Source organism: Scyliorhinus canicula, chromosome 18, assembly GCF_902713615.1.
Source record: "Scyliorhinus canicula chromosome 18, sScyCan1.1, whole genome shotgun sequence".
Taxonomy (NCBI): domain Eukaryota; kingdom Metazoa; phylum Chordata; class Chondrichthyes; order Carcharhiniformes; family Scyliorhinidae; genus Scyliorhinus; species Scyliorhinus canicula.
In genome coordinates this window covers 71,785,486-71,807,350 of record NC_052163.1, presented here as the reverse complement: position 1 = coordinate 71,807,350, position 21,865 = coordinate 71,785,486, and the positions used below count along the sequence as shown (strand labels likewise).

Here is a 21,865-nt window from a genome sequence, read left to right as displayed (position 1 = left end):
CGACTGGTAAAGCACGGGCCATTGTCTCTCATGATGGTGATTGGGATGCCATGCCTTCAGAACGTCTCCTTACAGGCTTTGATGACGGTCCGGGAGCTTCAGCACCTCAGGGTAATTCGAGAAATAGTCGATGGTCAATACGTAGTCGTGACCATTCGCATGAAAGAGGTCGATGCCAACCTTGGATCACGGAGAGGTCACTATGTCATGCTTTTGGAGTGTCTCCTTGGCTGGAACCGCTGACAGGTAGCACAGTTCAGGACTATGTTCGTGATGTCCTGGCTGATGCCGGGCCAGTAGACAGCTTGCCGGGCTCTGCGTCTGCACTTCTCAATGCCCAGGTGTCCCTCATGAATCTGGCACAGTACCAAGCTCTGGAGACTGAGCGGAATGACAATCCTGTCCAGCTTGAGAAGGATGCCATCGATCACCGTCAGGTCGTCCTTAACATTGTAAAATTGTGGGCACTGCCCTTTCTGCCAGCCATCGTGGATGACGCACTGCAAGAGGGGGTCTTTGGCTGTCTCATCACGGATGAGAACTACATTCTCATCTGTCGCCGGGAGAGTGCTAGCACACAGCTGCACCTGCGATTCGATGTGCTGGATGAGGTGACGGAGCGGGACAATGCATCAGCGATGATGAGCTCCTTGCCAGGTGTGTACACCAAGTGAAGTCACACCTCCTAAGTTTAAGCAGGATTCTTGTATCGATACGGCAGCGTGCCCATCCCGTTGAACACATCTGGATACTGGGCAAGGATGTCGTCGATGCGGGCCTGAAGATCCACATGGGAGGATGTTGTGTTGTAAACCCTTTGAATGAGGTTCAGCTGCTTGCGGGCGTGCGCACCTAGTAGGGTTGCCCTGTCCTGCTTAACAATTTCAAAGCGTAACCGTGCTTGTGTGTGTCGGTTGGATACGTACAGATGGCAGGAACCCAGTGCCGTGGTGGCATTCCCGTTGTAATCCAGGAGCTTTCAGGCAGCTGGAAGGACCGTGGGTGGCTTGTTAATGCGTCTGAAGTCTGTGAGAGGAGGTTGGCAGAGGCACCTGTGCCCAGCTTGAACTGGATGGGGCAGTGGTTGACCTTCATCACTGCTCGCCATTCGTCCCTGGAATCCACAGCTAGGATGGACTGGACTTGCAATGAGTCTGGTGTGGCATATTGACACATTGTAATAATGTCCACACAATAGGCGTTGTCCAGGCATTCATCATCTGGATCCGTTGCACTGCCGGGATCAGAATCCGGCGTTGTTGCACACTCTGGATGCGCCATCGTCGGAATTGGGAGCGCTGGCTCCTGACTGGTGGTGCAGATCTGCACAGGGCTGCATAGTGGCCTGGCTTCCCGCAGTTTAAACAGCGTCTGCCTCTTGCAGGTCAGTGTTTCTTTAAATGGGCGGTGCCACAGTTCGAACATGTCATGACGTCGGCGTCCTGATGCTCCGTGCATCGTTGCACATGCACAGTGGGGTTCTCAGACGTCTGCACCTGCGCAGTGCAGGTTTCGGCCGCTTCGTTATCCCGTTCGCATCACGTATGCATCAGGCCCCAGGAAGAGCCCACGAAATGGCCGCTTTCGTCAATGTTAGGCGCTGCATCCGGGAGATGGCCTGCACACTCTCCACCTCGTGGGAGGCTAGTTTATCATTTTCAGCCATTTTGTACTGGGAATAGCAATTTTCAGCATGCTCATGCACTGTGCATGTTTCAATCGTGAATGGCAGGGTCATATGCTTGATCTTCAGTAACTGCTCTCTCAGAGATCAGAGTGAACTCCAAAAACGATTTCGTCTCTGAACATGGAGTCAGTGAGATCACCGAAGTTGCAGGATTGTGCTAGCAGTCTAAGGTTAGTTAAATATGAGTTGAAGGATTCTTCTCTACCTTGCAATTGTTGCTGAAATATGTAGCGCTCGTCTGAACATAGAGTCAGTGATACCACTGAAGTTGCAGGATTGCACTAGCAGTCTAAGGTTAGTTAAATATGAGTTGAAGGATTCGTCTTTACCGTGCAATTGTTGCTGGAATATGACACGCTCGAAGATTTTGTTGGTGTCCACTACTAGGCGGGGTGTGAGTGCCTCATCCCTTTTATAGTGAGATACCACCCCTGAGTGTCCGGACTGCTCATGTCCTATTCTATGTGTTCATTAGCTGCATGTTTGCATATCATGATAAGGGGGAAACTCTGGTGGTTGGAATCATACCTGGCACAAAGAAAGATGGTTGTGGTGGTTGAAGGTTAATCACCTCAGCTTCAGCAGATCACTGCAGGAGTTCCTCAGAGTTGTGTCCTAGGCCCAACCATCGTCAGTTGCTTCATCAATGACCTTCCTTCCATTATATTTATTTGTATATTTGCTTTGTTTTGCCCCTTGTTCCGCACTGTAAACAATCACTGTTTATCGATGTACCATTTGTCAATGTTCTCTGTTGTTTATTCTTTTTGTCTACTATGTACGTAATGTGTACGTTCCCTCAGCCGCAGAAAATACTTTTCAATATACTTGGTTCATGTGACAATAAATCAAATCAATCAATCAATAATGCCAGATGTGGGGATGTTCGCTGGTGACTGCACAATGTTCAGCACCATTTGTGACTTCTCAGACACTGAATCAGCCCTTGTTCAAACACAGTAAGACCTACAATATCCAGGCCTAGGCTGACAAGTGGCAAATAACATTCATGCCCATATTTTCCAGGCGTTGAATATCTCCAGCAAGAAAGGATCTAACATCCTGTGGGGCGGCACACGGCACAGTGGTTAACGCCACTGCCTCATAGCGCCAGAGACTCGGGTTCAATTCCGGCATCGGATGACTGTCTGTGTGGAGTTTGCTTTCTCCCCGTGTCTGTGTGGGTTTACTCTGGGTGCTCTGGTTTCCTCCCACAGTCCAAAGATGTGCAGATTAGGTGGATTAGTCATGCTAAATTGCTCCGAGGTGGGGTTATGGGGATAGGGCCTAGGTAGGGTGCTCTTTCAGAGGGCCTGTGCAGACTTGATGGGCTGGTTGGCCTCTTTCTGTAATGTAGGGATTCTATGGATTCTGTCACCATCATCCCTTGATATTCAGCACCTTGACATTCAGAGGTTTACAAGAATGATTCCTGGAATGAGACTTGTCATATGAGAAGCAGTTGAGGACTCTGGGTCTGTACTCGCTGGAGTTAGAAGGATCAGGGGGGGTATCTCATTGAAACTTACAGAATACTGAGAGGCCTAGATGGAGTGCATGTGGATAGGATGATTCCACTGGTAGGAGGGATTAAAACCCAAGGGCACAGCCTCAGACTGAAGGGACGATCCTTTAAGACTGAGATGAGGAGAAATTTCTTCAGGCACAGGGTGGTGAATCTGTGGAACTCTTTGCTGTAGAAAGCTGTAGAGGCCAAAACACGGAGTGTCTTTGAGATAGACGTATATATGTTGTAGATTAATAATGGAATCGGGGTTATGGGGAGAAGGCAGGAGAATGAGAAACATATTAGCCATGATTGAATACAGGGCAGACGTGATGGGCCGAATGGCTTAAGTTTGATCTTGTATTTTATGGTTACATTCATCTCCCTTCACGCTTGAGTGACTTTGAAGTAGTCGTCTGTGAAACTAACTGCAATGTTTAACATTAAGCCTTGATGGGCAGCTCCTGGACCACATCAAAGGGCTTTAAGTGCTTTCTGTTAGTTTGACTGCTGACTACCTAAAGTCAAGTGTGAAGGGAGATGAGTGGAAAGACTTAGCTCTATTTGATGTGGTCCAGGAGCTGTCAATCAAAGTTTGATGTTTATAAGCAGCCTATCAAAGAAAATGAATGACTGGCTTGCAGATCAAAGATCCCAGGGGGTTTAAACCCAGCTAACTGGTTTTCTCATTCCAGGAATTGATAGGTGCTGCTTCCACTGCCTCAGCCAGCAGGTGAGTTTTAAATCAGTGATTTTTTTTTCCACTGCCGGTCTGGAATGTTTTCTAGCTTCCAGACAGGGGGTCCCACTTCTGGGTGGCTTGCAGACAGGGGTCGCTCTTCTAGGTGGTCTTTGGTGGGGTTGTCTTTAATTCGGGGGTCTCTGGGGTGCTTCTTTAATTATGGGGTCTCTGGTGTTGGCGGGGCTGTTGAGTCCCCCATACTCGGGGGAGGGGGTGACCCAGAAAATCCTGGTTTTGGGTGGGGGGGGGGCTCAATTGCGTTTGGAGGATGGGGAGGCTGAATTGCGTTGTGGGGGTCAAAATGGCAGCCCATTCCCTAGGGAATCCCTCGCCACGCAAAAATCTGCATGGCTAAGGATTGGAAATTGCTTCCTTATTCTCCCAGCATGAGCGCAAATTCAGCGCCAGTGGGTGAACAGTCTTCCAAACAGAGAATCTTGCCCTACATCTATTATCCATCCTGCTTGTTACATCTTCAAGGAACTGTCATAACTTCATCAAAAATCTTTTCCCTTTCACAAATGTTTGACTGATGGGGTCCAACATTGGGTGTCTTCCTCTGCCTATTTCTCATGCTGCTAGAAATCACTGACCAGTTGTTTTAGCTACATGCACTAATTTTATTAGAAAAACCCATATACAGCATTCTCTCTCAAACATTGGAGTTCTGCGCAATTGCGTGAAACATAATTGGGCAGCTTCCAGGTTTTTGTCTCGCCTTTGACAGTTTCAACGTCATCCAAGTTATTATTGAGAATGTTGCAGCATTCAATACTAGACCTGCATGCCCGCCAGACCCATCCTTCCTTCTCCAGACTGTGCCCCATGGCCTCCTTACACCAGTCATAGTATTGGTCCAGTACAGGAGGTGGCCATTTGTTCTGTCATGTCTTTGCCAGCTCTAAATGAGCAATTCCCACCTTCTCCCAATAACTCTGCAAAATCTTCCTTATCCATGTATGTCAATGCTCCTCACCCTCACAAATTCATCCTTCCTCCAGACTATGGTCCTGCCTATCTCTGGACCCAGGTTTGAAAGTTGCTTGTTGTAACAATTGGTCATTGGATGGGTTGCATTCTTCTGCTGTGCTTAGAGCATTTATTAATTGGTTGAGCTGACCACATTGACACTCCACTGGCCATTCAATGCTGGTGTTTCACCATTTTAGCAGATAACCAAAGAACTATGAAATACACATACAATCAAAACACACTTCCATTGTTTTCGTCTTACCATTTTACCAACCAATACTCAAATAATATTGAAGCTGACATACACGCACCATGTGAATAAGAGCACTGAGGCCAGATAGAAAACAAGGACTCATGAATCTGAAAAATGATTTCAAGCTGAAGACATTCAGTCTCATACAAGGTAATATTGGACTGCGGTGAGGAAGTACATCAGCTTATGAATGGACCACCAGGGATGGGAGGTGAAAATCTTGAACACTGAGGAAATAATTGAATGTTGCAGTGGGGAGATTTCAGGCCATCTCTGGATACATGAACTACGAGTCCAAAGAATCCTGACATGCAATGATCACACAAGCTAGCTTCTGCTGAACTAAAGGTGGATTGTCCTTGTTTCATTTTCCTGCAAAATATCTGCCCTCGCAACTATATTGAGTATTGATTGACCTTTTCTGAAGTGGCAATTCTAAATAGCAAGTAGCAATAGACATTCAATTATAATGGAATTCAATGCTAATCTCATTCAAATTCAGCGATTCTGGACAACGTACAAGTAGATTACTTCCTGAAACTGGGTGAATGGCAGTACTTCTACTTGCTCCCCTTCCCCTGGGCTGTAGGGCTTGGTGACTCACTATGTATAAAGCAGCTTTTTAATTAAAATGATCTGTAATTGAGGCAGAATTTATGAATGACATGTTTGGATACTCCGAAGATTGGAATGATCAGTTTTAAGAATCATTCATACATAATCTACACTAAATAAGTATCCATAATTCTAGACTGATTACCTCATGGGCCAAATCTAGACAGAATGGAAGCCTAGGCTCCAGGGTTCCTTCACAAGAATGTAAGACTATATCTGAAAACACTTTCAACATCAGACTATTATAAATCCAGAACCACAATTCCTGTCTGGAAGAGGTTATATTGAAGCCAAGTTTCTCTTTGCACCAACCAACAGTGGTCTGATCAGTTGGAAGACAATCCTGTAATGGTGAAGTTTTATTTCTTAATATAAACTGTACATTCAGAGACAAAAAATGCTGTTAATTGGCTGAACACAGCTCACAGAGAGCTGCTCATCTCTTTGCATGATTCTGTTATGAAATTCAGATCTGTTAGCAAGTCGTCTTTCAAAGATTCTTCATGGTCTCTCGCGGCACTTTTTTGATAATCCACAAGGTAGTTCTAAGCAAAACAAAACAAAAAAATCACTTTAGTCCAATCGAAAATCATCACTAGGAAAAATAATTGTAACTCGATATGTAACCAGAGCGTCAAAACTATGTATAATATTATGAGCATCTCCACATCTCTGTAACGAGGCTATATGCAGGAACCAAAGAAAACTAACTGAATTAACCCTCCCTTCAGTATCTAACAAAGTGGTATTAAGTTTAGTAGTACAATAAGAGGACAGACAGTCCACCTCTGCTAACCAGTGGGAGCCCTGAATGACTTATATACAGCCAGAGAGCAGCATGTAACAAATGGGATACTGACCCACAGTTTAAGCTTGAGGCAGGGTTATGCAGGAAGATCTAGATGGGCTGATAGAGGTCAAAGTATTTTCATGGTTCTTTGGCCTGTTTTTCAGCAGCTTCCAGTTGTCAGGTTGGTGGATTAAATAATTAGTACAAAAGCTTATAGGTACATAGGAATCAGGAGCAGAAGTGGGCAATTCAGCTCTTCAAGCCTGCTCCATCGTTCAATCAGATCATGGCTGATCTCTTCCTGTTCTCAAATCCTCCTCCCTAACTGTTCCCCATATCCTGTTAACCTGTTTTAAAATCAGAAATATATCTATGTCCTTCCTGAAACCATTTAATGACTCAGATTCCAACGCACTATGGAGCTGCGTGTTCCACAAATTCACCATGAGTAGGTCCTCCTCATCTCAGTTCTAAATCTACCGTCTCTCAACCTGTACTTGTGACCGCTTGGTCACAAGCTCTATTTCTGGAGCTTCTCCAGTGCAGTACAGAAATATTATTCGCCATATCATTTAGTAGTTTATTAAAAGACTTACTGACTCCGATTGAACTTTGATTCATGATGCTAACATGTACATCACTTCCAGCTCATTGAAGCCCAAGTCTAGTCAAACTCAAAAATTAAAATGTCATCTTTTCCTGATAAGTTAAGGAATTAGATATTGTTATGACACCATGGGCGAGTGTATGGTCAATTCCAGCCCCACAGACCCCGTAGCCCTAACAGAAAAGTGAATTAACCAATAATTTGCGTGTTTTGAGATCTTTGACCTTCTACTCCAATAAGTTGCAGGCACCCGATTTGTAAGTAAAACATTAACAAAACTGTTTAGTTATAACAAGAGTAAAAGATGAACATAGAACGGTAATAAATGGAACAACTGTCTGCTAATCTAATTATTCACAATCCCGTCCCACCCTCCACCCAAACAAGACAGACACATGGTGGAAGTAGGAAAGGTTCAGAAATAACAGGGATTAAAAGGAACGAGAGATTTGAGGATCTTCGCTGCTGGCTGAGGTCTTTGTAGGTGGTGATCTCTATAGAATACAAGATGTTTAAAAACATTGTTTGGATCTTCAAGCTGGCCACTCAGGCCAGTTTCTCAGGCTGTGGGATGCCCTCCAGGAACATGCTGAGTTCCTCAACGTGTTGAGCTGAGTCTAACCCACGGAAGATGCATTTCAGGTCTGTTCAGTTTCTGTTATGTGGTCAACTTCAGCAGACTCACGTACAGCTTCTCTCAGTTAAACAGAATATCAGAACAGCAATTTTCACGAGCCCTTTGAGTGGTCTGGCAACTTAATTGGGAGGGGAATGCGGAAAGATCCCCCTTCGCCAGCTCTATCTTCAGGTTTTGAATACTCACTAATTGCACTATTTATCTGAAGGGAGTTTCAGCTATGATTTGAGAGAAAATTCGACCCCTTTTGAGAGACAGATTTGAATGGATTCTGCCGAGTTCTGCAGCTCCAAACAGAACTGAAACCAGTCACCTTGCAGGGCATTCCAAAATAAAAAGCACCAAATCAACATTGAGGATCTGCTTAGCCCCAGGATTGCAATGGAATTGATTGGCTGCTAGCAAAGTCCATCAAAATGACATCATGGACTATGCCACAAAACATACTGAATCAAGGGATCTGCCCGGTCAGTCCAAATAGCAGCTTGCTCAGTTTGACAAAAGTCGGCAGTTTATAACAAAACCTGAAATGTTGTGCAGGGCAGAAATGAAAAAGAGAATCACGAAACAATCAAGGATTTATCCACTTTCTTACAATACATTCGATAAATAAACATGCTACACGAGTGGTTCATAGAAAGGTTCAAACAAATGATTCCACAATATGCACATCCCTCCTTATTGTATAACTGAAGGTTAATAATTCCTACCTCTACACTGGTGACATGTTGACTCATCGTATCCAAGCACAACTGTAACTTGTTTATTATTTTCCTCTTGGATTCTGTGGTCTTCTGCTCCACTTCATCAGATCTGAGGAGGAAAATATTGTACATTGTTAAAAATCTCTTTCTGACTCTGATCATTTGAAGTAGACATAGAATTTATAGTGCAGAAGGAGACCATTCGGCCCATCGAATCTGCACCCCACTTAAGCCCACAGCTCCGCCCCATATGCAACAACCCCACCCAACCTCTGGACACCAAGGGCAATTTAGCATGGCCAATCCACCCAGTGTGCACGTCATTGGACTGTGGGAGGAAACCGGAGCTCCCAGAGGAAACCCCAGACAGGGGGAGAAAGGGCAGACTCTGCACAGACAGTGACCCAAGCCAGGAATTGAACCTAGGAACCTGGAGCTGTGAAACAACAGTGCTAACCACTGTGCTACCATGCCGCCCAAGTGATACATTTTCTAGGAAGCAGCAGTGAAACAAAAGGCAGGGAGGCTTTTCCCAAAGGGGTGCGATATTTATATAAACTGCATTAAAGAAAAATCATAGAATTTTATAGGAAGAATTCCCGCTCTCATCCTCCACCCCCTTTCCACAGCACGGTAGCACAAGTGGATAGCACTGTGGCTTCACAGCGCCAGGGTCCCAGGTTCGATTCCCACTGGGTCACTGTCTGTGCGGAGTTTGCACGTTCTCCCCGTGTCTGCGTGGGTTTCTTCCGGGTTCTCTGGTTTCCTCCCACAGTCCAAAGACGTGCAGGTTAGGTGGTTTGGCCATGATAAATTGCTCTTCATGACCAAAAAGGTTTGAGGGATGATGGGGTTACAGGGGTAGGGTGGAAGTGAGGGCTTAAATGGGTCGGTGCAGACTCGATCGGCCGAATGGCCTCCTTCTGCACTGTACTTTCTATGTTCTTTCAGCTCTCCATTTTGGTACATCTTTTCTGTACCCTACGCACATTCACCAATCCCAAAATAACAGATAAACTAGGAAATTAAAGGCCAATCAATCAAATGTCTTTTTGGGGAAGTTAGTACAATCTGCTATCTACAATGTACTAGGGAGAATCTACTAGAGCATTTAGATAAAGATAAGTAATATCTAACAAATCTAGTTGATTTTTTTTGCGTTAGCTGACATGATTGATAGATATGGGATGGCATTTACATTTATGGATATTATTTACAAGGACTTCCAGACGGCATTCAACATGATTCCGCAGAGGAAACTTAATGAGAGAACATCGATTTGGAGGCAACCGATTGACATGGGTAGGGAATTTAAAGTAAGCTCCAGGTCAAATACAATAATGTGAAGAGAAATTCAACTGGCAAAGGGAGAGTATGAGAATGCAATGGTAGTCGACATAAAAGGAAACCCAAATATATATTTTTTTAATAAATGTTTTTTATTGGGCTTTTGAATAAAGTATATTTACCGTTATGTACACAAAATAGAATATATACACATACATAGAAGAGTAGGGAACACACACAAAAAACAACAAAAAGTTAGAATAAAATAACTGGTAAGGTATTATGTGCTAGCTCCACAACAGCAGCTCTGTACAATCGGCAATATTGTTTTTAGCACATAAGTAGGCATCTGTTGGCGGCATGTGGCACAGTGGTTAGCATTGCTGCCTACGGCGCTGAGGACCTGGGTTCAAATCCCGGCCCTGGGTCACTGTCCGTGTGGAGTTTGCACATTCTCCCCATGTCTGCGTGGGTTTCACCCCCACACCCCAAAGATGTGCAGGGTATGTGGATTGGCCACGCTATAAATTGTCCCTTAATTTGTAAAGAAAAATAATTGGCTACTCTAAATTTTTTTTAAAAAGTAGGCATCTGTTTGTGGGGGGGGGGGGGGCGGTACACATACATTTGGGCGCTGGGGAAACAATTAGAGGGCAATACACAAATGGATCTGGTGTTGTCGCTTGCTTCTCCCAGAAGGTTTTCGCTGCCATTGTCATCTCGCGATCACCTCCGCTTCAGCTGTTTTGTTCCGGATTTTCCTGGTTCTCTGCTCCTGTAGATGCCAAGTTTGTTATCGTTTCCCGTGCCCTCCTTCCGGCTGTAATTCCCTTGCCTCTTCCCCCCCCCCCACACCTCACTGGTTCCCCTCTATTGTTCCCTGTCTCCTCCCTCTCCCTCCCCCCCCTCCTGTGGTTCGCCTTTCTTTCTCTTAGGTTTAGCTACCATCTCCCCCCCCGGTCTATCCATCCCTCCCCCAACTCGGCTACTTTCCCCTGATTCTTCCGCTTGTTCGTTGGGCACAAAGAGGTCCCGGAACAATTGGGTGAACGGCTCCCACGTTCTGGAAGCCGTCGTCTGACCTTCCGATGGCGAATTTGATTTTCTCCATTTGGAGAGATTCTCGGAGGTCGGACAGCCAGTCTGCAGCTTTGGGTGGTGCTACTGACCGCCAGCCGAACAGGATTCTATGGCGGGCGATCAGGGAGGCAAAGGCAAGGGCGCCTACCCTCCTCCCCTGGAATAGATCTGGCTGGTCTGATACCCTGAAGACCACCACTTCTCAGGCATGGCTCCACCTTCATCCCCACCACTTTGGACATTGCCTCAAACAAGGCTGTCCAGTATCCCGCAAGTCTGGGGCAAGACCAGAACATGTGGGCGTGGTTGGCTGGGCCTCCTTTCACATCTATCCTCCACCTCCGAGAAGAACCTACTCATATGAGTTCTTGTTAAGTGGGCTCTATGTACCACTTTTAGTTGCGTCAGGATGAGCCGTGCGCATGTGGAGGTGGAGTTGACCCTATGTAGTGCTTCGCTTCAGAGTCCCCACCCTATCTCCATCCCCAGGTCTTCCTCCCTTTTCTTTCTTGTTGCGTCCAGTATGATGTATGACTGATTGGCCGACATAAGAACATAAGAACTAGGAGCAGGAGTAGGCCATCTGGCCCCTCGAGCCTGCTCCGCCATTCAATTAGATCATGGCTGATCTTTTGTGGACTCAGCTCCACTTTCCGGCCCGAACACCATAACCCTTAATCCCTTTATTCTTCAAAAAACTATCTATCTTTACCTTAAAAACATGTAATGAAGGAGCCTCAACTGCTTCACTGGGCAAGGAATTCCATAGATTCACAACCCTTTGGGTGAAGAAGTTCCTCCTAAACTCAGTCCTAAATCTACTTCCCCTTATTTTGAGGCTATGCCCCCTAGTTCTGCTGTCACCCGCCAGTGGAAACAACCTGCCCGCATCTATCCTATCTATTCCCTTCATAATTTTAAATGTTTCTATAAGATCCCCCCTCATCCTTCTAAATTCCAACGAGTACAGTCCCAGTCTACTCAACCTCTCCTCATAATCCAACCCCTTCAGCTCTGGGATTAACCTAGTGAATCTCCTCTGCACACCCTCCAGTGCCAGTACGTCCTTTCTCAAGTAAGGAGACCAAAACTGAACACAATACTCCAGGTGTGGCCGCACTAACACCTTATACAATTGCAACATAACCTCCCTAGTCTTAAACTCCATCCCTCTAGCAATGAAGGACAAAATTCCATTTGCCTTCTTAATCACCTGTTGCACTTGTAAACCAACCTTCTGTGACTCATGCACTAGCACACCCAAGTCTCTCTGAACAGCGGCATGCTTTAATATTTTATCGTTTAAATAATAATCCCGTTTGCTGTTATTCCTACCAAAATGGATAACCTCACATTTGTCAACATTGTATTCCATCTGCCAGACCCGAGCCCATTCACTTAACCTATCCAAATCCCTCTGCAGACTTCCAGTATCCTCTGCACTTTTCGCTTTACCACTCATCTTAGTGTCATCTGCAAACTTGGACACATTGCCCTTGGTCCCCAACTCCAAATCATCAATGTAAATTGTGAACAATTGTGGGCCCAACACGGATCCCTGAGGGACACCACTAGCTACTGATTGCCAACCAGAGAAACACCCATTTATCCCAACTCTTTGCTTTCTATTAATTAACCAATCCTCTATCCATGCTACTACTTTACCCTTAATGCCATGCATCTTTATCTTATGCAGCAACCTTTTGTGTGGCACCTTGTCAAAGGCTTTCTGGAAATCCAGATATACCACATCCATCGGCTCCCCGTTATCTACTGCACTGGTAATGTCCTCAAAAAATTCCACTAACTTAGTTAGGCATGACCTGCCTTTAACGAACCCATGCTGCGTCTGCCCAATGGGACAATTTCTATCCAGATGCCTCGCAATTTCTTCCTTGATGATAGATTCCAGCATCTTCCCTATTACCGAAGTTAAACTCACTGGCCTATAATTTCCTGCTTTCTGCCTACTTCCTTTTTTAAACAGTGGAGTCACGTTTGCTAATTGTCGCTACAATTCCCTTTATCTAGGATTCTTGCGTCCAGTAACTCTTCAGTAATGTCTGTCCTGGTGGTTGTGCATACGTCCTTGCCTCCTTTCGTAGGAAGTTTTTGAGTTGCAGGTACCTTAGCTTGTTCCCCCTGGCTAGCTGGAATTTCTCTGTCAGTTCGTCCATTGTGGCGATCCTGCCGTCCGTGTATAGGTCAGCAACTGTCAGTGTCCCTCCGTCCTGTCCCCACTTTTTAAAAGGTGGCGTCAGTCAGCGCTGGTGTGAACCTATGGTTGTTGCAGCTTTGTCCGACATTTTGGTCAGGCCAAATTGCTGCCGTAGTTGGTTCCAGGACTGGAGGGTGGCTATCACCACCGGGCTGCTGGAGTGTTTTTTGGGTGGGGATGAGAGTGCCACCGTGGCGAGGGCCCGGACGGAGGCCCCCTTGCAGGAGGCCTCTTCCGCGCGTACTGACTCGGCTTCTGGCTCCTTGATCCACCCCCTTATTCGCTCAGCCGTCACCGCCCAGTGGTAGAATTGTAGGTTTGGGAGGGCTAGCGCACCCCCTGGATTTTGTTTTATGTCGGACCTTCTTTGTGATCCTAGCATTCTTCTCTCCCCCCCCCCCCCCCACACACAATACGAACACCATAATTAGTTTGTCTAGTGCTTTGAAAAAGGCCTTCGGGATGTAGATCGGGATGGCTCTAAGTAGGAAGAGGTACCTGGGCAGCACGTTTATTTTGATCGTCTGGACTCTCCCTGCGAGGGGGAGTGGGAGTGTGTTCCATCTTTGCAGGTCCTTTTTTACTTCCTCTGTCAGACTGGTGAGGTTCCATTTGTGGATCTCTTTCCAGTCATGGACTATTTGCATCCCCAGGTAGCTGAATGTGTGACGGGCTCGTTTAAACGGCAGTCCCGTTAGTGCTGCCCCCCTCCCCCCTCTCTCCCCCCCTCCTCCTTGTGTGTGAATCAGGATGATCTCGCTTTTGCTCATGTTGAGTTTGTAGCCCGAGAAGGCACCAAACACTTTCAGGGGCGCGATGATTCCGTCCATGCTGCTTTGTGGGTCTGAAATGTAGAGGAGCAGGTCATCTGCGTAGTGAGACTCTGCTCTCTGCTGCCCCTTTGAAGCCCCCTCCAGCTTTTTGTTGCTCTGAGAGCAATTGCTAATGGTTCGATCGCGAGAACAAACAGCAGCGGGGACAGTGGGCATCCTTGTCTGGTGCCCCTGTGCAGCTGGAAGTACCGGGAGTTGGTGTTGTTGGTCCATACACTCGCCATGGGGATGTTGTATACGAGTTTTACCCAGGAGGTGAACCCTGTTCCAAGCCCGAACCGCTCCAGTACCTCTATGAGGTATTTCCATTCAACCCCGTTGAAGGCCTTTTCTGCATCTGGGGAGACAATCACCTCTGGTGTTCTCTCCCCGGATGGGGTCATTATCACGTTTGGCAGGCGCCCGATGTTTGAGGTTAGCTGCCTACCTTTGACAAAACCCGTCTGGTCCTCTGCGACCACCTCTGGTACGCAGTCTTCTAGCCTTTTGGCTCGGATTTTACCAGTATTTTGGCATCTGCGTTCAGCAGTGAGATGAGTATGTATGACCCACGTTCCATTAAGTCTTTATCTTTCTTGAGTAAATGCGAGATTGAGACCTGTGCGAGGTGGCAGTGTGTCCCTAGCCAGCAAGTCTGTGAACATCTCCCGCAGGTGCGGGGCCAGTGCTATCGCAAATTGTTTGTCGAAGTCTACCAGGAATCCGTCTGGTCCTGGCCCCTTCCCCGCCTGCATGGAGCTAATGCTGTCCATATCTCTCCCAGTGCTAGTGGTGCTTCCAGGTCCCGTTTTCTGCCCTCCCCCATGACTGGTATGTCCAGTCCATCAAGGAACCGTTTCATCTCAGACTCCCCCATTGGGGGCTCCGAGGTGTACAGCCCTTGGTAGAAGGCCTTGAAGGTTTTGTGAGTTTTTCTGCTTCTGTTTTCCCTGATTTGTGCAATTTCTCTGGTGGCTGCCTGCTTTCTCAGCCGGTGTGCCAACAGGTGGCAGGCTTTGTCTCCGTGTTCGTATAGGGTCCCACGTGCCTGGCAGAGTTGGTGCACTGCTTTCCTGGTGGAGAGCAGATCAAAGTTCCTTTGTAGCTCTTTCCTCTTCGTCAGGAGCTCTACGGTCGGTGCGTCGGAGTATTTACGGTCTACCTCCAGTATGGAGTCGACCAGCTGCTGCCTAGACGCCTTTTCTTCCCCATCTCTTCGAACTTTGAAAGCGATAATTTTCCCGTACTACGGCTTTTTGCGCTTCCCAGAGCATGGAGGGTGAGACCTCCCCGTTTTGGTTGTTCTCCGTGTACTCTGCTATGGCCTGTGATATCCTTTCATTGATGGCCTTGTCTGCTAATGGGGCACTGTCCAACTGCCAGGTGGGGCGTTGGTCCCTGCCCGTCTCCAGTCTCACGTCCATGTCGTGTGGAGCGTGGTCGGATATCACAATTACGGAGTATTCCACTTTGTCTATTCCTGGAAGCACCGTTAAACCCAAATATTTTTGACCAGCATATAAATAACAGTAATTGGTGGAGCAGATGGTGTTTGGTACAGGAAGGTTGATGGTTGAGTTGTACAGCACAGAAAAGACCCTTCAGCCCATCGAGTCTGCACCGAAAATAACTACCCCATATCTCGTCCGAATCCCACTTACCAGAACTTAACCCATATCCTTGAATGTGATGGTGTTTCAAGTGCTCATCCAAGTGCTTTTTAAAGGTTGGTAGGTTTCCAGCCTCCACTATCTTCCCAGGCTGTGCATTCCAGATTCTCACCACCCTCTTCGTACTCACCATTCTCCCGTACCGGCCTCCCCGAACAGGCGCCGGAATGAGGTGACTAGGGGCTTTTCACAGTAACTTCATTGAAGCCTACTTGTGACAATAAGCGATTATTATTATTACCCTTGAGTAAATTTCTCCCCCCCCCCCCCCCCTCAAATCCCCTTGGAATGTCCTGCCCCTCACCCTAGAACTATGCCCCATGATGATTGATCCCATGATGATTGATCCCTCGACCAAAGGCTTTTTATTTACCCTGTCCAAACTCCTCAATCTTATACACCTCAATCATATTCCCCTCAGCCTTCTCTGCTCTAAAGAAAATAATCCAAGCCTATCCAGTCTCTCTTTATTGCTCAGATGCTTCATCCCAGGTAACATCCAGGTGAATATCTTCTGTACTCCCTCCAGTGCAAACACTTCCTTCCTATAGTGAGGCGACCATAACTATAATAATAATCTTTATTGTCACAAGTAGGCTCACATTAACACTGCAATGAAGTTACTGTGAAAAGCCCCTAGTTGCCACACTCCTGTTCAGGTACACAGAGGGAGAATTCAGAATGTCCAATTCACCTAACAGCACATCTTTCGGGACTTGTGGGAGGAAACCCATGCAGACACGGGGATAATGTGAAGCTTCCGCACAGACACTGACCCAAACCGGGAATCGAACCTGGGACCCTGGTGCTGTGAAGCAACAGTGCTAACCACTGTGCTATCGCCATCCACAGTACTTAGATGTGGCTTAACCAACATTCTGCATAGCTCCATCATAACCTTCTAGGTCACAACTGATAAAGGCAAGTGTCCCATATGCCTTAACTACCCTATTCACCTGCTCTGTCGCCTTCAGGGATTTGTGAACAAGATCCGTCTGTTCCTGAGTTTCCTAGTGTCCTGCCATTCATTACATACTCCCTTGTCCTGTTTCTTCTTCCAAAGTGCATGACCTCGCACTTAACAGGGTTTTCTTTTAAATTTAGAGTACCCAATTCTTTTTTTTTTCCAATTAAGGGGCAATTTAGCTTGCTGGCATAGAGGTGAAGGGACAGTAGGGTGGCCGGAAGGCTGAGAGGAAGAACAACAGTGCGATTCGCCAGCGGTCAGGTTTGGATCCTTCTGACCCTGGGTACTAACTCAGGTGCAGCCATTTTGCCTCGTCCCACCATCACCCAGCAACATCCTCAGCCCGGTGACATTTCACCATCGGATGCCGGACCCGGCGACACTTCTGCACAGGCCCGTGGGTGGCGGTAGTGAGGTTCGTGACCTAAAACCAGAGGGTGCTCTGTCCCAGTCACAAATTCTGGAGAGAAGCATTGAGGGACAAGGGGTCAGCCTGGAGGGGCCTCCAAAGATAGAGGTGCGACCCTCTCCCCCGCAAACATGGTCACTCCAGGTTCGCTCCATAGATGTCACGGCCAGACCCCGAAAGAAAAGAGGCGGGGGTATAGTGAGGTAGTTTGGAAGACCCTTTGTCCCAACCGCTGTCTTCGGGCACCTCTGCCACCATCCCAGACCTGTTTTCGGGGGCTTCCGGTGATCAGGTGGCAAGGACGGAACAGGCATCTGCACTACCGCCTCCCGTTTGGCCCGGGACCAGAGCATGAGGAGATCCCGCCTGTCAATGATTCCGGTAGCAGGATCAAAGCAGGACCTCGGTTGGTTGGTCGCCCGCCGCACTCAAGTGTGGTGGAGGATACGGGTCCTGGGGGCGACCGTCCAAAGGCTGTCGGCAACCCAGTGTTGGGAGCGGAGGGTACTCATGAGGCTCTCTGGGCAGAGCTCTCTCATGCCTGACAGTTGTCCATTACCCCCTCTGGGGGAATTCCCGGAATCTGGCACATCATAATTGAAGGTTCTTTTGTTCTGTCCTATTGCCCCTACCCAACCGCCCCCCCTCCCTCCACCAGCACCCTGACTCCCTCCGTCCCCACCAAAAAACGGGAAGCCTTTCCCCAACACCCCCGCTCTTTTCCCTTCTGTTGGTACAGAGGCGAGGGCATCTAGTCTCTCCAACGCAAAGTTTAGTTTGTGTACCTTTTTTTTAGTACAACGGTGTTGTGAACTGTTTTAATAATCAGAGTATCCTAGCACCGCCCCCAAGCTATCCACCAACCTATCAGAGTTAGATGCCATCTCTGCTCTGCCCATCTGCAGTTTCCTGTAACCCACTACCCTCTTCTTCACTGTTAACCACCCTACCAATCTTGGGGTTGTCTGCAAACTTCCTAATTAAAGAGGAACCACTTCAGATACTCATTTATTTTGTATGTTTGTGAAGTAACAAACATTTTTTGACTTAAATAGGCTGTGTTTTTGGAGCATTTGAATAGATGACAGATGCAACACAGCATTATATGGTGCTGGCAGACTGGGTTGGGTTCTCACTTATTGATTAACTTGTGTAATTTGGGAAAATGTGAATTGTCCATTTTGGCAGGAGCCAAGACGGAGCGATATAATTCTAGATATTCAAGATATTAGGGGATATAGGGATAATATAGCAAAGTCACATTGAGGTAGGAGACGAGGCACGATCTGGTTGAATGGCTGAGCAGACTTGGGATCAAATGGCCTACTCCTGCTCTTATGTTCCCAAGCCATCAGATCCTGGAAATTTGTTACTTTTTCTCTGCTGATATTAATTTCCTCATTTGTTTTCGCCCCTCAGTTACCCTCTGCTTCTGGTATGAAACTTGTGTCGCTTGTTAAACCTTGTTAAGCTCACATCTCCATGAAGTGTTAATGTTAATGGATCTCTTCTGTTCACTTTTTTCACACTGTCTCAATATAATACAACAGTAAATCAAAATTGGAGAGATAGGAATGTAGGAATTGCTAGATGAAAAAGTCCCAAGGTCCATCAGTTTTTTTTCCCACCCAGTCAGAGTACTTCCCTTCCCAGGTGTCTGTTCAAAACCTCCCGCTCGGCTCTGCTCCCGATGTTTCGGTTTCACCTTCTCCCAGTTTTACTTAACTCCTGTTTTTCACCCAACTCCAAAGCACTCTTAGTGCTACCTTTGCTATCAGGCTCAAAAGCCTCGCAGAAGTCCAAGTAGACTGTGTCAAATGCATTTCCCTCCTCTGGTCACCGCTTCAAAAAATTCAATCAAGTTGGTCAGACATGACCTGCCCTGAACAAAATCATGTTGACTGTTCTTGATTAATCCCTGCCTCTCCAAATGCAGATTAATCTGGTGGCTCAAAATTGCTTCCAATAGTTCCCCCACAACTGAGGTTAGACTGACTTGTAGTTTTCTGGTTTATCCCTTGAATAATGGTACCACATTGGCTATCCTCCTGTCCTCCGGCACCTCTCCTATGGCCAAAGAGGAATTGAAAACTATTGCCAGCACATCCGCTATTTCTCCCTCGTCTCACTCAGCAGCCTCAGAAACATTCCATCTGGCCCTGGAGTCCAAGCCCCCACGGACACAAATTATTCATTTAGAATCCTGCCCTAAGCTCTCCGGCCTCACACACAAATTATCACCATGGTCCTAAATGGGCCCTACTCTTTCCCTAGTTATCCTTTTACCCTCAATGTAGGATTTTCCTTTATTTTACATGCCAGCATCCTTTCATGTTTCTGGTCGGCACGGTGGTTAGCACTGTTGCCTAACAGCACCAGGGAGCCAATTTCGATTCCCAGCTTGGGTCACCGTCTGTGCGGTGTCTGCACGTTTTCCCAGAGTCTACATGAGATTCCAGGTGCTCTGGTTTCCTCCAAGAGGTCCCGAAAGACGTACTGTTAGGTGAACTGGACATTCAGAATTCTCCTTCAGTGTACCCGAACAGGTGCCCAAGTGTGGCGACTAGGGGCTTTTCAGGGAAAAGCCTACGTATGACACTAAGATTATTATTTTTGCGCTCCTAATGACCTTTTTAAGTTCCCTCTTGCACATTCTATACTACTGTATGGCTTCTGCTGTTTTAAGCCCTCAGTATCTGTCATGAGTGCCCCTTTTGTTCTTGATTCAATGCTATATATCCCTCAATATCGAGGATTCACTGGATTTTTAGTTTCACCCTTTTTCTCTATTGTAACATGTTGGCCCTGGATTCTCCCAGTTTCTTTCTTGAATGCGACCCACTGTTCTGTCTTAAATTTACCTAAAGGTGTCTGTGGCCAGTTGACTCTGGCCAAACCATATCTGATCTTATTAAAAATCAGCTTTCCCCCAGTTTAGAACTTTGATTTCAGGTCCATCTTTATCAGTTTCCATAATAATTTTGAATTTAATGGAGTTATGATCTCTGTTTACAAAATGTTCTCTCACTGATAATTCGGGGGGGGGGGGGGGGGGGGGGGGGAGAGAGAGCAGTGTAGTGGTATTGTCACTGGACTAGTAATCCAGAGACCCAGGATAATTTTCTGGGGTCCTGGATTCAAATGGTAAATCCCAGATGGTAAAATTCTGGAATTGAAAGTCTAATAATGATCATGAAACCATTGTCAAATGTTGTAAAAACCTATCTGATTCACTAATGTCCTTTAGGGAAGGAAATCTGCCATCCTTACCTGGTCTGGTTCTACCTGTGACTCTATAGAACATAGAACAGTACAGCACAGAACAGGCCTTTCGGCCCTCAATGTTGTGCCGAGCCATGATCACCCTACTCAAACCCACGTATCCACCCTATACCCGTAACCCAACAAGCCCCCCTTAACCTTACTTTTATTAGGACACTACGGGCAATTTAGCATGGCCAATCCACCTAACCCGCACATCTTTGGACTGTGGGAGGAAACCGGAGCACCCGGAGGAAACCCACGCACACACGGGGAGGACGTGCAGACTCCACACAGACAGTGACCCAGCCGGGAATCGAACCTGGGACCCTGGAGCTGTGAAGCATTTATGCTAACCACCATGCTACCCTGCTGCCCAGATACGCAGCAATGTGGTTGACTCTTAAATGCCCTCTGAAAGCCTAGCAAGCCACTCAGTTCAAGGTCAATTAGGGATGGGCAACAAAATACCAGCCCAGCCAGTGGCAGACAATCCCATGAATGAATTAAAAAAAAGCTTCAAAAATTGCCTGGCTTTGTTTTTTAAAATTAAAGCTTATTAGCTTTCAGTAATTTATGAACAAGGACATTCAGGTCCCTTTGGACATCAACACTTCCCAATCCCTCACAATTTAATAAATACTCAGCATTTCTTGACTTCATATTTTCCCACATTATATTCCATTTACCACATTCTTGCTTACTCACTTATCCTGTCTAATGTTCATAGAAGCCTCTGTTCATCCACCTCACATTTACAAGTTTTGCGTCATCAGCCAACTTGGAAATAATTGATTCTATAATTAGGGGGAGATTCTATAATTAGGGGGATTGACAGAACCCTTGTAAGCAGGATCAAGAATTCCGCATGGTTATGTTGCCTGCCCGGTGCCAGGTTGAGGGACATCTCGGACAGCTTGAAAGGATATTGGAGCAGGAGGGGGAGGATCCAGTTGTTGTGGTCCACATTGGGACAAACAACATAGGCAAGACCAAGGACCTGCTGGGGAATTATCAGGTGCTAGGAACCAAATTAAAACAGGTCCTCAAGGGTCATAATCTCTGGACTACTACTCGAGCCGCGAGTGAATTGGCATGGGGATGAGAAAATTAAGAAAGTAAAAACATGGCTAAAGGAGCGGTGCATGGGGCATCGGCATCAATATTGGAACAGGAGGGATCTCTACCGTTGGAACGGTCTGCACCCGACCGGGGCCTGACGGGATATATCCAAGGTTACTACAGGAAGCGAGGGAGGAGATTGCTGCGCCATTGGCGATGATCTTTGCGTCCTCCCTCTCTACTGGAGTAGTACCGGATGATTGGAGGGAGGCGAATGTTGTTCCCCCGTTCAAGAAAGGGAATAGGGAAACCCCTGGGAATTAGAGACCCATCAGTCTTATGTCTGTGGTGAGCAAAATATTGGAAAGGATTCTGAGAGATAGGATTCGTGATTATTTAGAAAAACGTAGTTTGATTAAAGATAGTCAGCATGGCTTGTGAGTGGCAGGATGTGCCTCACAAGCCTCATTGAATTCTTTGAGGATGTGACGAGACACATTGATGAAGGTGGATATGGATTTCAGTAAGGCATTTGATCCCCATGGTAGGCTCATTCACATTGATGAAGATCGGGCAGTGGATGTG

The 21,865-nt window shown here is 46.7% G+C and overlaps 1 protein-coding gene across 3 annotated transcripts in view; it reads right to left on the bottom strand.

Annotated features, from left to right (window-relative positions):
- Positions 1–4,535: 4,535 nt before the first annotated feature.
- Positions 4,536–21,865, bottom strand: part of ndc80 (NDC80 kinetochore complex component) — a 149,862-nt gene continuing 132,532 nt past the window's right edge. For 2 of the 3 annotated variants that reach the window (XM_038776774.1, XM_038776775.1), the window contains exons 16-17: positions 8,521–8,623; positions 4,536–6,321 (exon numbers count right to left, since the gene is read on the bottom strand). In XM_038776774.1, the coding sequence (XP_038632702.1) occupies positions 6,199–6,321; positions 8,521–8,623 (226 nt within the window). In that variant the 3' untranslated portion in view covers positions 4,536–6,198. Of the gene's footprint in view, positions 6,322–6,354; positions 8,335–8,520; positions 8,624–21,865 lie in introns of those variants that run through there. The other variant, XM_038776776.1, reaches the window with a different exon arrangement.